Here is a 14,377-nt window from a genome sequence, read left to right on the forward strand (position 1 = left end):
ATGAAAGAGAAAATGTGAGAAGTAAATGTTTGACAGAAATTGCTTAGTCATTACAAACCAAAAGCACTTGCAAGTTAAACGCCTGACATAAGCAAAAATATCCCAGGTTAGCTAGAAAAGGCAAAAAGTACAATTTTGTAGGGAGTAATGCTTATTTTACAGAAGGAAAACAAGATGGCAGTAACACTATTCAAAAGTCTTATGGTGTAGGACTTCATGTACAACCAGGGAAAAAACTCTTATCAAGATGGATGAACTGAGCTTGTGTGTAGGTGGGTTGCCCTCTATCCAAGCATCTTAGGGGAAAAAATGTCAAGACAGGAGAGTCCTCCAATAGTTTAAAGAAGCTTTTTTCAATGTAATGTGAAGTATTACTCAGGAGTGGTATGTTTTCTTTGCTAATTCTCTATGAGATGTGGCATAGGATTCTTAGTTATTACAGTCTCCTTGGTATCTCCACACATTCAAGCTTTTTCCTTTGTGCAATGTGAAAGCCTACTCAAAGCAACAGTCTTTGTCAACACAATGAAAGGTATATACTCATGCAAATGATGGTGCAATATGATTGTTCAGACCATTAATATATGAATTCGGTCCAGACAAAAACCAAACACTGGACAGTCACAGATTCTGCTAAAATATTAAAATTTAATTATACCTTTTCCACAGAGGACTATCGCAAGGCATGAGAAAAGGTATTCTTCGAATAAAGAACAGATATACATCTAAAACAATATATATAAGTTCTAAACGGCAAATTGACAACGAAGTCACAAATACTTTAATATTTAGTATAATATAGTGTACATGTTCATATAGAATATAAATTAGATCTTAATTCCATCCGCCGTTTACTTTTTCAGTGACAATGGTCTAAATTTTTACATTATATACATTAAAATACTAAAATGTTAAAAACCTTTTAATATAGGTACAATTCAATAACTGGGAAAATACACTAGATCTGTCATTTTGTACACTATCTAAATCAAACTTTCTATACAGTGTTCTCTGCAAAAATAAATGGCACTTTTACATGCAACAAGACACACAATACAAGTGTGTGTGTTAACAGCATATTATGTGAGTAGGAGGGAAACTATAAAACTCATTCACTCACACAGTTGAGAATCAGAAATAAAATTGGTGGGAAACATTGCGACAAACCTTCTCTTCTTCGTGTTATTTTAATGCTAATGAAAGTATACTGCTTTCAATACTAATCTAACATTAAAAAACAAAGATACAGTGTACTATGAAATTTAAGTCATGTAACAGTATCACAGACTTACTTAGACAACATAATGGACAGTAAACAGATCCTTTATGAATTTAAAAAAAAAAGTCAGCCCTGTCTCTGGGTCACAGCATCTAGGCTGCTTTTGTGTTGACAGTTTCCAAAATTACTTCTGCCACTCTGAATTGTGCATCAGTAGTCAGATGAGTTTTCCGGACTTCATTATGCCATTGTGTAACCATAGCTTCCACAGTGTAATGCCACAAGAAGCCTGTTCTTAAGGGTTTCTTTGCTTGGGTATTCAGGTAACTTGAGCATGTTGATACTAAAATAAAAGCATCACCATTAAATAGGAGAAGTAGAAGTAAAAATTTGATTGTTTTGTACTAGGTAATTAACATGAAACTGTCCTCTCAAATATGTATTCAAATCAGAAAACCCTGAAGTTGTCATATTTATGAAAAAACGCACTGCTGCATTGCAGTACCCGTCAGCATTCAAATGTACTGCAAGAAAATAAGTTCCTTGTGGTTTAAAGTAAAAAGCAACACAGTAATTTAGCTTGAAGCGTCCCTTAGTGATATTGTACTGCCTTCCATTAACTACATGGGAGTAGTTAAGGTTTCTCCTTCAAAAATATACCTACTTATGGCTTAACAACCAGTTTTATATTGGATCGTGGGTATGCTCCAAACTGACCAAAGGTTTTCCTTTTAATTAGGTTGTACAAGAGGGTTGTACCTGAAGTGTAAAACAAATAATGAAAACAATGAAAGGATTCTGCTCGGTTTCTTAATGCATTTAAATGAAACTATTTAACATACCATGTACTTGATGTTGGTAGCAAATTTGGAGTGTATGGCACAGCTGCAATTGTGAAATTCTGCAATCCACTGCCACCCATTATATGGGCAAAGCCACCATGAGGAACCCTGGAACTGAAAGCATCCACCAATTATTAAAACATTAAAAGGGTACTTGGGAGCTGAAAAACCAGCACACTGTAGAAATCTTGTATTGCCACGGCTAATGACCACCTGCTAAAAAATGGTTACCGACCTTTCTGCAACTATTGTTCTTCGAGATGTGTGCACATGTCCACTCCATTAGAGGTGCATGTACAACTCATATACAGTTCGCAGATAACGTTTTCCCCCTCAGCAGTACTCACTGGGGCAGCTCAAGCACCCTCTACGGCCAAGCGCCACTGCATGCCAGTAGAAGAGGACAGAGTCGCCCCCAATCCTCCTCAGCTCCTTCTTACTGGATAGATTCTGATAGAGAGAGGAAGGAGGGCGGGTTGTAGAATGGACTGGGCAACACATCTGAAAGAACGACAGTTACAGAAAGGTAGGTAACAGCTTTTTCTTCAAGTGATTGCACATGTTCATTCTATTATAGGTGATTCACAAGCAGATTAACATGGAGGTGGATTTGGAGTCTACCCGATCATTGTAAAACTGGCATTGTTCCTGGACTGATGGGAAACTACATAATGCGCAGTAAAAGCAAGTACTGATGACCAGACTGCTGCTTTGCAAATATCTAAATAGGTACTTGGACTAGAAAAGCTCCTGAAGTTGTATGTTCTCTACTCAAACGAGCCAACAATCGTGGCATGACATTAGCTAACTGGCAGCACAAACAAATACGAGAGAAAATCCTCTGAGTGGAAACTAGCATGCCTTTCACCCTGTCCACAAATCACAACAAATGACTGCATTGAAGTTCTAAAGGGTCTGGTGCTATCCAAGAATACGGCTTTCCTCGCACCCAACAAATAAAGCTCCTCCTCATCTGTATGCATGGTGAGGCTTCAGGAAAAACATCAGGCAATGTATTTGCTAATGTGGAAACTGGAAGCCACCTTGGTCAAGAATTTTGGGTGAGGGTACAGGTAAATTTTATCCCCATGGAAAATTGTACAAGGATGTTCTGAAACCACGGCTCAAAATTCACCCAATCTCCTTGTTGATGTTATAGGAACCAGAGAAAACACTTTCACAGAGAGGTAGAGTAGGGAGAGCATGTCGCAAGAGGTGCAAAGAGAGGTCCCACTGATTTTGTTAGTAAAGTTGAGATCCCACAGGGGAACAAGTCTTATACTCAAGGGTATAATCTGTTCAACTCTTAGAAATCTGGGCACTGCCTTGAGAGGTGGGCGGCTGTGGAGCAGTGGCTGTTGGCTGGGCATCAAGCTCTGAAGGCAGCGTCCTGCCAGCAGCAGTGCAGAAGTAAGGGTAGCAGTACTTCAACCCCCACTTCAATAAACTTGCAACTCCCCCCTCCCCACAACTCCTTTTTCGGTTAGGACCCCTACAATTACAACAATGTGAAATTTCGATTTAAATAGCTGAAATAATAAAATTTACAATTTTTAAAATCCTATGACTGTGAAATTGACCAAAATAGACTGTGAATTTGTCCAGATGTCGTGACCATTCATGATGAGGGGAGAGAGACCTGTGTCGGTGATCTGCCAACTTGTTCTACTCTCCTGGAAGGCAAACAACTTTGAGGTGAATGGAGTTAGTTATGCAGACTTCCCAAAATAGAACTGCTTCTGGCACAGTTGGGCGGAACATGATCCTTCTTGTCTATTTATATAAAACAGTGTTTAACAGACAAGATATCAACAGATTTTTTTTCCCAGAATACGTGGATTAAAGACAGAGAAGGCTAGACGACATGTAGTTTCCTGATGTTTATTCGAGTCCTCAGATTCCCATTCTTCTCAGATAAGCAGCTACCAGTGCCATTCACTTTGTGAAAAAAGCAAGGGGCTGCTGATATGGCAAATGGATGTTGTCAAGGTTCCTTCCCCACTCTGAATTCTAGGGTACAGATGTGGGGACCTGCATGAAAAGCCCCCCAAGCTTACTTTTACCAGCTTAGGTAAAAACTTTCCCAATGTACAAACTATTTTACCTTTTGCCCTTGGACTTATCGCTGCCACCACCAAACGTCTAACAGGGATATAATTTGGAAAGAGTCCGTTTGGAAACGTCTTTCCCCCCAAAATCCTCCCAAACGTTACATCCCCTTTCCTGGGGAAGGTTTGATAAAAATCCTCACCAATTTGCATAGGTGACCACAGACCCAAATCCTTGGATCTTAAGAACAATGAAAAAAATTCAGTTTCTTAAAGAAGAATTTTAATAGAAGAAAAAGTAAAAAGAATCACCTCTGTAAAATCAAGATGGTAAATACCTTACAGGGTAATCAGATTCAAAACAGAGAATCCCCCTAGGCAAAACCTTAAGTTACAAAAAGACACAAACAGGAATATCCATTCCATTCAGCACAGCTTATTTTCTCAGCCATTTAAAGAAACCAGAATCTAACGCATACCTAACTAGATTACTTACTAAGTTCTAAGACTCCATTCCTGTTCTGTCCCTGGCAAAAACATCACACAGAGAGAGAGAGAGCGCTTTGTTTCTCCCTCCCCCCAGCTTTTGAAAGTATCTGGTCTCCTCATTGGTCATTTTGTTCAGGTGCCAGCGAGGTTGTCCTAGCTTCTTAACCCTTTACAGGTGAAAGGGTTTTTCCTCTGGCCAGAAGGGATTTTAAAGGTGTTTACCCTTCCCTTTATATTTATGACAGATGTACTGTGAATTGGTAATATGTTCCATTTGCTATGAACCCGAGGAACTTGTGGTTGTCTGGACAGATTGCTATATGGAAGTAAGCATCCTTTAAGATGAGAGCAGTGTAGCAATCACCCTTTTCCAGAGAAGGAATAACGTAAATTGGGTGACCGTGCACAACTTTATTTTCTTCAAGTACTTGTTTAACTCTCAAATCTAAAATAGACTGAGACAACCTTTTGCTTCAGGAATAAGGAAAGAGCAGGAATTAAAAATCCTGCCCTCTGAGGAATAGAGGAACTTCCGCTATTGCTCCCACTAGAAAGAGATTGGTCCTCCTGCTGAAGAACGATCTCATGAGAGTGGTCCGTGAAAAGAGGTGGGGATGTGGAGACAGGAATAAATTGAAGGAAATATCCCACATCCACCATCCGTAGGACCCACTGATCCGATGTGAGTCCTAGCACACAGGAAGTGGGACAGAAGACTGGCAAAGGTATGGGTAGGAACCGATTCATCTGCAAGTACTGGTATGCTGCCCTCAACGAGCCCATCACAATGCATGTTTAGACTGGGCCACTGGTTGAGAGGAACCTGCTGTTGCAGATAACTAGAGGGGTGATGGTAGCTTCCTACAATTCCTGCCTCCTTTTCTTGGCAGGTCTGGGGGACAAAGTACAAAGAGCTGATATCTGCAAGCTTGCTGGAGCCAGAATTGCATCCTCTGTTACCTCTGTATGTAAATTCCAAGGGATTTTAGTGCTACCCTGGAATCTTTTAGGTAATGCAGCCTAACATCCTGTCTTTTCAGAAAAGAGGGATAAACCCTCAAATGGCAAATCCTGGATGGCCTGCTGTACTTCAGGAGCAAGACTAGAACAGAGGTGGGCAAACTACAGCCCGCAGGACTCTCCTGCCCAGCCCCTGAGCTCCTGGCCCAGGAGACTACCCCTGGCTCCTCCCCCGCTGTTCCCCTCCCCCACAGCCTCAGCTCACTGCGCCACCAGTGCAATGCTCTGGGCAACGGGACTGTGAGCTCCTGTGGCAGCGCAGCTGCAGAGCCCGGCCAGACCCGGTGCTCTGTGCTGCATGGCTGCCTGTCCTGGTGCAGCCGCGCCGCTAGCCACTGGTGCTCCAGGCAGCGCAGTAAGGGAGCAGGGAGGAGATTGGATAGAGGGCAAGGGAGTTAGGGGGGTGATCAGGGGCTGGATAGGGGTCGAGGCAGTCAGAAGGCAGGGAACAGGGGGGTTGAATGCGGTCAGGGGACAGGGAGAAGGGGTAGTTGGATGGGGTAGGGGTGTTAGGGGGGCAGTCCCAGGTGGGCCCTCCATACAATTTCAAAAACCCGATGGGGCCCTCAGGCCAAAAAGTTTGCCCGCCCCTGGACTAGAAAATTACAGCGACGAACACCTCCTCATAGCAATAGCAAATGCCATGGAACGAGTCTGGTGCATCCGAACTGTCACAAGCTTACCTTTCGCTACCATGAGAGTGAACTCCTGCCTGGAGTCCTCTGGTAGCCTGTTCTTAAACTTCACGATATTTTCCCATAGGGTGAAGTCATAGCACAGTGATAGACCTCAATGGTACAAGAGCCAAATTAGCATTCAACATTATCCAAAAGAGCCACAGGTAGCGTGAATTCATTTTTTCATTTACTACAGAACTACATATTCACATTTAAACAGTATAGGAGGGGAAATATTTAGTTTCTATTGGGGTGTCAAATAATCACAGTTAACTCATGTGATTAACTCAAAAAAAGTAATCACGATTAAAAAAAGTAATAGCAATTAATCAGTTTTAATAACACTGTTATTTAATACATTTAAATTGATATTGTATTGTTTATTTTGGATGTTTTCTCTACATTTTCAAATATATTAATTTCAAATTACAACACAGTATACAAAGTAGAGAGAGTGCTCACTATATAGTATTTTTATTACAAATATTTGCACTGTAAAAACAACAAAAGAAATAGTATTTTTCAATTCACATCATACAAGTACCATAGTGCAATCTCTTTATAGTGAAAGTGCAACTTACAAATGTAGATTTTTTTTGTTACATTCCTGCAGTCAAAAACAAAACAATGTAAAACTTTAGAGCCTACAAATCCGCTCAGTCCTACTTCTTGTTCAGCCAATCGCTAAGACAAACAAGTTTGTTCACATTTACGGGAGATAATGCTGCCCGCTTCTTATTTACAATGTCACCTGAAAGTGAGAACAGGAGTTCTCATGGCACTTTTGTAGCTGGCACTGCAAGGTATTTACGTGCCAGATATGCTAAACATTTGTATGTCCCTTCATGCTTCAGCCACCATTCCAGAATACATGCTTCCATGCAGATGATGTTCATTAAAAAAATAATGCATTAATTAAATTTGTGGCTGAACTCCTTGGGGGAGAACTGCATGTCTCCTACTCTGTTTTACCCGCATTCTGCCATTTATTTCATATTACAGCAGTCTTGCACGATAAGCCAGCACATGATGTTTGCTTTAAAAACACTTTCACTGCAGATCTGACAAAACGCAAAGAAGATACCAATGTGAGATTTCTAAAGATAGCTACAGTACTCAACCCAAGGTTTAAGAATCTGAAGGGCCTTCCAAAATCCAAGCGGGACAAGATGTAGAGCATGCTTTCAGAAGTCTTAAAAGAGTAACATTCTGATACAGAAACTACAAAACCTGAACCACCAAAAAAGAATATCGACCTTCTGCTGGTGGCATCTGATTCAGATGAAAATGAATATTGTCGGACCACACTGCTTTGGATTGTTATCGAGCAGATCATCATCATCAGCACGGACACATGTCCTCTGGAATGGTTGTTGAAGAATGAAGGGACATATGAAACTTTAGGGCATCTGGCACACAAATATCTTGTGATGCCAGCTACAAAAATGCCATATGAATGCCTGTTCTCACTTTCAGGTGATATTGTAAACAAGAAGCAGGCAGCATTATCTCCCGCAAAGGTAAACAAACTTGTTTGTCTAAGTCATTGGCTGAACAAGAAATAGAACTGAGTGGACTTATAGGCTCTAAAGTTTTATTTTTGAATGCAGTTATTTTTTGTACATAATTCTACATTTGTAAGTTCAACTTGCATGATAGAGATTGCACTACAGTACTTCTATTAGTTGAATTGAAAAATATTACTACTTTTGTTTTTTACAGTGCAAATATTTGTAATAAAAAATATAAACTGAGCACTATACACTTTGTATTGGTGTTGTAATTGAAGTCAATATTTTTGAAAATGTAGAAAATATTCCAAACTATTTAAATAAATAGTATTCTATTATTAACACTATGATTAATCGCAATTATTTTTAATCGCTTGACAGACTAAGTTTTTATATATATTATTCTCACAACAAAATGATGAATCAAGTATTATTTTATCAAATACAACTGGCTAACAAAACAGTAAAAGCTTCCTGATTGGTTAATAAGTTAGAACGGTTAATAATTAAATCACAGTGTTTTAATATGTGCTGCAAAGAGCCAAAGGAGAGACATTAAAGAGCCACAGTCGGAGTGTCACTGTCATAGCATCTTAGGAGAGCCTGCTGGTAAGCAATTCTTAGTTGTAGACCTCCTGTTGAATAAAGTTATTACTCACTCCTTGGCATTGATGCTTAGTGACCCTGCCTCTTGTGCTCATTAGCTGCTGTCACCACCAACACCTAATGGCAAGTGAGGGTTGAAGCCCTTAGAAGGGGTGGAATATCTCCTTTCTGCCCATTTTATCATAGGTGAGAGGAAAGAAGGGAATCTGTCAAAGCATTTTATCCAGTTCCAGAAGGGCTTCATTAAATCAGAAGTGCAACTCTGGAGGGTCCAGCAAACAGTAAAATGTCCAGATGGTGGAATTTCTCATGGACCTCTTCCATGTGAAGGTCTAAAACAGAGGGCACCTTTTTAAGCAGTTCCTGGTGAGCCTTGTGATACTCTGGTGGCAGCAAATCACTCACCCATCTCTACAGCCTCATTTGGTGATGAGGAAGATGATGCACCAGGATGCAGAGACAATGGCTGGTCTGCCTCTTGCAGGGGAGGAGCTCTCAGACTTCCAGTTGCTCAGTACCTGTACAGGTACTAGGCCTCCAAGACTGTTGCCTATGCTGCCAATTATCTCAGTGCATCCTTGAGGAAGTCAACTCAGATGGGTGAGGAAAAGGTCCTAGCAGAGGGAGGGACACCCCACGGTGTCCAGAGCGATCACTGGTATAGGGTGAGGGGGTGGATCCCATGGTTGACTTGTCACTTGCAACGTGCCTATTATTGAGACTGTCTTGACTTCCATGGATCCCAGGGCTCTAATGGAGGACAACCCTCCCTTCCGGTATGGGACACAAAAGATCCCACTTCCAAATCTGACAAAGGTGACTCAGTCCTGCGATAACGGTGGAGCAGAATCATTGTGCACTGGAGACAGTTAAGCTGAACCCGGAGATGCTGATACCAGGGATATTAATGGTGGCATGCCCCTGGAGTGTACCGGCCTCCTAGGTATCAGGAGCGGCACTGGCATCACAGACTCTTGCAGAGCTGGCATAGAGACCTGATATCAGGAGCAGCTGGAACACTTCCTACACTGCCAGGGACACCGGTGCCAGAGGGTTAAGTAATTCTTTTGCAGTAGCGTACACTTCCAGCATCCTCAGTACCGGGACCGGGTCTGAAACAAACTTCAGGGGTTGGCCTCGACAGACCTGACACTGGCTCTGGAGTCGATTAGCCTCACTTTGCAGCAGTGAAGCACTCAGGGGAATCTTTGCCTTCAAAGTCCGTCCCACAAATCTTTCTTTTACCTGACCTCAGTACCGAGATCTTACTGGATAAGGTACCATGTCATTGGCAGATGTGTCTCTCTCTTCTTCGGTACTGTCGATACAGAACATGGTGCCAAAGATGTCTTGGGAGGCACACACTGCGCTGATGGTCTAAGAATGTTCTGAACCCAATGGCTCTGATGAAGGGTGAAGTGCCATCCTCATAAAGAGACAGTTAAGTCTCACTGCTCTGTCTTTTTGAGTAAGGCTTAAATTCTGAGCAAATGTGTTACCTGTCACTGACATGGGACTCCCCCAGATACTTTTGGCAGCTGGGGTGTGGGTCACTGACTGGCATCAGTCTGACACATGACCGGCAAGACTTGAACCCTGGAGAGCAAGGCATGACTTCAGTACCAAATAACAAATTTGGTCCAAAAGGGACCTAACAACTGAAACCTAACTATGTATTACAACTCACTAACTAAGTACTAAATGGAAAAGACTATATACAGAGAGTGAGGGAACTAAACTTGCGATAGCAAGACTGGAAGTGCTCCAACCACTGTCACTGGCTGTAAGAAGGAACTGAGGGTGGATGAGGGGCAGTTCCAGCCTCTTATATTGGCACGCAGCGGTAGAGGGTGCTCAAGCCACCCTAACAGGTACCTCTGAGGAGGAAAGTTCTCTGACAACTGTGCACAAGGCACACACATACCTACAGTGGAACGGACATGTGCAATCACTCAAGGAAGAATGGTTGTTAGCAATAGGTCCCACTCTTCACCAATAGTGAAAATCTCTGCCTCACTCATGTTTTCTGTAATGCTGTTGAAAATGGGAGTGTCCCATTTATGATAGCTGTTAAATTGTTTAAACACTAGATAAGAGGGGCAAGCATGTGTTTGAGGAACTCACTCATTGTTAGCACTTGATGATTTTCCTTTATATATATATATATATATATATATATATATATATATATATATATAAACCTGTTGTCTTTATAGTTGAAGAAACATCAGTTAAAAAACTACCCTTCCATTATAAAAAGTAAGTTAATCTACCAAATATTCTTGACATGTCTTTTCCAGATCTTTGGCTTTTTTAAGAGTCAAGACTTAACAGTGTGGTATTTCTCACAGTAAAGCCAGTATACTAAAGAAAAGTGACTTAATAGAGTAATTATCAATTGTAATATTGTGGAACACTAAGGAAAATATTAACCGAAGAAATACTGTGAGCTTGACTATAAATCCATTCTCACCCTGAATAATGTGACTCACACTAACCTACAGTATGAGACTCAGCATAGTACCTATACCATTAGAGGCCATCTTTAAAATAGTGGTATAAAAACCTCTTCAATGGTGGGAGTGGGAGGGGTGTTTTGTTTTTTTGTTTTGTATAGTAGTGGTGTTTTCTCTCAGGAGACATGATCCCCCCTCCCATAGTATTCAAAAACAATTAAAAAAAAAAGACAACCAGATAGAGACATAACTCCAAAGGATCCCTCAACCCAAATTCTCAGTAATGAAAAGTCACAATAGTTTCGTAAAAGTGCAACCATTATTTGATATCAACTTAAATTCTTATGTATACAGTGCACATGAATGTTAAAATATAAATGACATTACTATGAGACCCTCACTTGGAATATTAAGATACTGTTCAATAAGAGTTGTAGCTAGAATAAAATAATCTGATAAACACAAGGACATTCTTCTAAAGAATCTGAATATGACTTAAAATTCTGGATTTCAGGTACAGTTTTAAAAATATGCTTGCAAAATAATGAAAAAAACACTGAGTCTTTGCAAGGATTGAATGCGGAAGGAGAATGAAATACCTTCTCAATTCTAGGGGTCAATCTCTCTTTCAAACAGGGTTAAAGCCTACTGGGTGAAGTAGTGGAAATGGGGAGGGCTTGCATTGCCATGTATGTTTTGTGACTAAATAAAGGATTTTATAGTCAAACAGTAATCCAATTAATGGTACTTAAATATTTAGATGCTAAATATCAGTACTAGCTATCCATATCCAACAGATAACCAATATAAACTATTACCACGATGAGATTTAACAGACAACTTTCTTCTTCCAGTATTTATGGTCACCCATGGATGTACAGACTTGGGCTTACACCTTCTGAAGTAACAAAGTTTCTCAAACGGAACTGTGCTTAGAGCTACAATTCAGAATGGTTACAAGTAAAGATTATAAAAGTATCCACTTGTAATGTGCTTATGGTTGTATCTCTCTAACATGATTTTTCCTCCTGAGAATGATGATCTTTTGCTCTACAAACAGTTAAGAGTTCCACATTCAAATACAAAATAAAACTCAGGCCTTCTCATTCATCCAGCTATTAGCTACTGATTCTATGGCTTGGCATCTCATGTCAGTAAGTCAAAATGATACAAAATAGCTAGCTAGGGATATTCTGAAAGACTAATTTGCTGCAGAATTGTGCTTCACAGTATAAACTTTCATTCTGAAAAAAGTTTTAGTCATTTTTATGACGAAAACCTTTCAGATGTGAACCAAATATAAAGTGGTATTATGATATTAACCTCCTGAGTCTGCAGACAGTCTTCAGCAATAGCTCTCGGGGCATAAACTGTTCCCATTCATTTCAATGGAATCCAAACTTGAAGTTTAATGATAACTAAAATATAAACATTAAATATGTCCAGTCTCATGATTAAGAACAAACATATCCATCACTACTGGATGACCCTGAAGCATATTGGGGAAACTGTTGAGCTTAAGTTCTTCAAAAATTTCTACTCACCAGAAATCACAAGCCTGCTCCCACAAATAGAAGGAAAATGGAAAATGCATATCCTCCTCAGTGATAAAACATTAACCGACTCCTGGTGCAAAATCACTTTTCCTCCCATGACTTCCTCCATGCCAAAAGCCCCAAGTTACCTCCCACCCACAGCAAACGGTAGACTCCTAAGTGAGTATTCAGTTAAGAAAAAACACAGTTCTTGGTCAGGAAATGTGTCTTTCCATTTGCAATCCAGTTGATTCAAGAGTACGAGTAACATATGAAATATAAACAGAAATATTTCTCACCTGCCAGTAACAAATTGTAATAGTAACACTCGTTCTTCCTGAGTTAGTTCTTCTACAACATCCCAGAACCACTAAATGAAAAATAAGTTTAAAAAAAGTTTTCATTTTCCATTAATTTGAAAAAAAAGATATAAACAAATAAGGGCACATTTATAAATTTATGGTTTAAATTATGGAAATTAGCTCCGAGTCGGATTCATACCTCATTTTATTATGCGACATTCCCATCTTAAGTGATTTATAGGAATACTTTGGTTAATGTAAGTTTTCATCCAAAAATAGCAAAAACTTTGAAGGATTAAAATACAATATTCTCCATCCATTCAGCTGGGACTTTACCTGAACAACAGGGTCTTCTCTTTCATAGCCACTTGTGTAGTCTGTATTTTTTATCCAATCACTCACATCAATTTCTGGCATACCAGACAGCAACAGCTCCTTCAGGGGAAAAAAAACACAAATCCTGATTAGTCTTCTCGACAAACAATTAATTTTGAAGAGTGCAGTTGCCTTAATTAAAGAATAATCCTGAATGAAACCAAGACGCCTTTTCTGTTCCAATTTGCTTTTAATACTTTATTCCTAATAATAAATAAGATATCAAATCTTATAATACAGGATCCTTGAGTCTCCTACATTTTAAATAAGACAGGCAAACCTTTGTGTATTATTTAATTCCACCTGCAAGTCATCAGAAGTAGAAATTTAATTACAAGCAAGTGCAGTGTAAGCAAGGGAGCTAGTACAGTCCTGGTACCGGAGTTCCTCTAGAGCCAACCTATCTACCCGTCCTGCAGGCAAGGTGGATCTTTGCAGACTACTAGCTCTCCAATGAACAGAAATGGATTGGCTGAAAAACCTCTCTCCTTGACTGGGAAAGTCTTGTGCCACAGCTGGAGGTAGTTTTTTCTTTGGCCTTCTCTCCTGGCAAGGGGGAAGCAACTTTCATCCTTTTTGGCAGAGATAATCCAAATCCATATCTGATCTACTGTGAGACAGAAGGAAGACTAGCATCTTTCTAAACAGGCTGTTCTCAGTAGAGGGATGCCAAAAATCCATTAGAGTTGGAGGATCAACCTACGCTGAGACAATGAGGAGGGGCACCATACTAATTCATTACTTCCAGACTAAGACAATTTAATATTTTAGATATGAAAGTAGAAGTCAAAGATACAATGTCAAAGTAGGTAAAAGCATTCTCAGACACCAGGACCCCTTTTAATAAAACAGATTCTAAGGGGAACAGTTAAGTGTATGAGGGTTGCAAAGTTTGTCTGCACTGAACTACATATTCAACCTTACTATAAAATGCATCAGATCCCTTATATAAGAATGAGAAATCCTTTGTGTTTTATGGTTGCACAGACCTCTGATAATGGAAGAAATCCTCTTAAAAAGCATACTTGAATATTAAAAACCAAAACACTTGCATAACTGGAAGACTGTGGTGTTAATTTCATTTTGAAAGGTCTGAATCAGTTGCTATCTCTACAATAAAACCTGCTAAAGATTTTACAGGTTAAGAAATTTTAAGTCTGTAAGTGATCACCTGATATGACAGGTTTTCCTTTTTAATAATAATAAAACATTCTTTAAATTTTAATATAATATTTTTGAATGCTATATTAAAATATCAATGTTGGTTTTAAATTTAGAGAAGTACAGGTTAGTGGCT

At 39.7% G+C, this 14,377-nt stretch overlaps 1 protein-coding gene across 5 annotated transcripts in view; it reads right to left on the reverse strand.

Moving 5' to 3' along the window:
• Positions 1-628: 628 nt before the first annotated feature.
• The window catches only part of HACE1 (HECT domain and ankyrin repeat containing E3 ubiquitin protein ligase 1), a 91,805-nt gene continuing 78,056 nt past the window's right edge, over positions 629-14,377 (reverse strand). For 4 of the 5 annotated variants that reach the window (XM_073336880.1, XM_073336879.1, XM_073336883.1 and 1 more), the window contains 4 exons: positions 13,042-13,140; positions 12,703-12,773; positions 2,062-2,175; positions 629-1,562 (listed from right to left, as the gene is read on the reverse strand). In XM_073336880.1, coding sequence (XP_073192981.1) covers positions 1,460-1,562; positions 2,062-2,175; positions 12,703-12,773; positions 13,042-13,140 — 387 coding nt within the window. In that variant the 3' untranslated portion in view covers positions 629-1,459. The remainder of the gene's footprint in view (positions 1,563-2,061; positions 2,176-12,702; positions 12,774-13,041; positions 13,141-14,377) is intronic. The other variant, XM_073336881.1, reaches the window with a different exon arrangement.

Source organism: Lepidochelys kempii, chromosome 3 (genome assembly GCF_965140265.1).
Source record: "Lepidochelys kempii isolate rLepKem1 chromosome 3, rLepKem1.hap2, whole genome shotgun sequence".
Taxonomy (NCBI): domain Eukaryota; kingdom Metazoa; phylum Chordata; order Testudines; family Cheloniidae; genus Lepidochelys; species Lepidochelys kempii.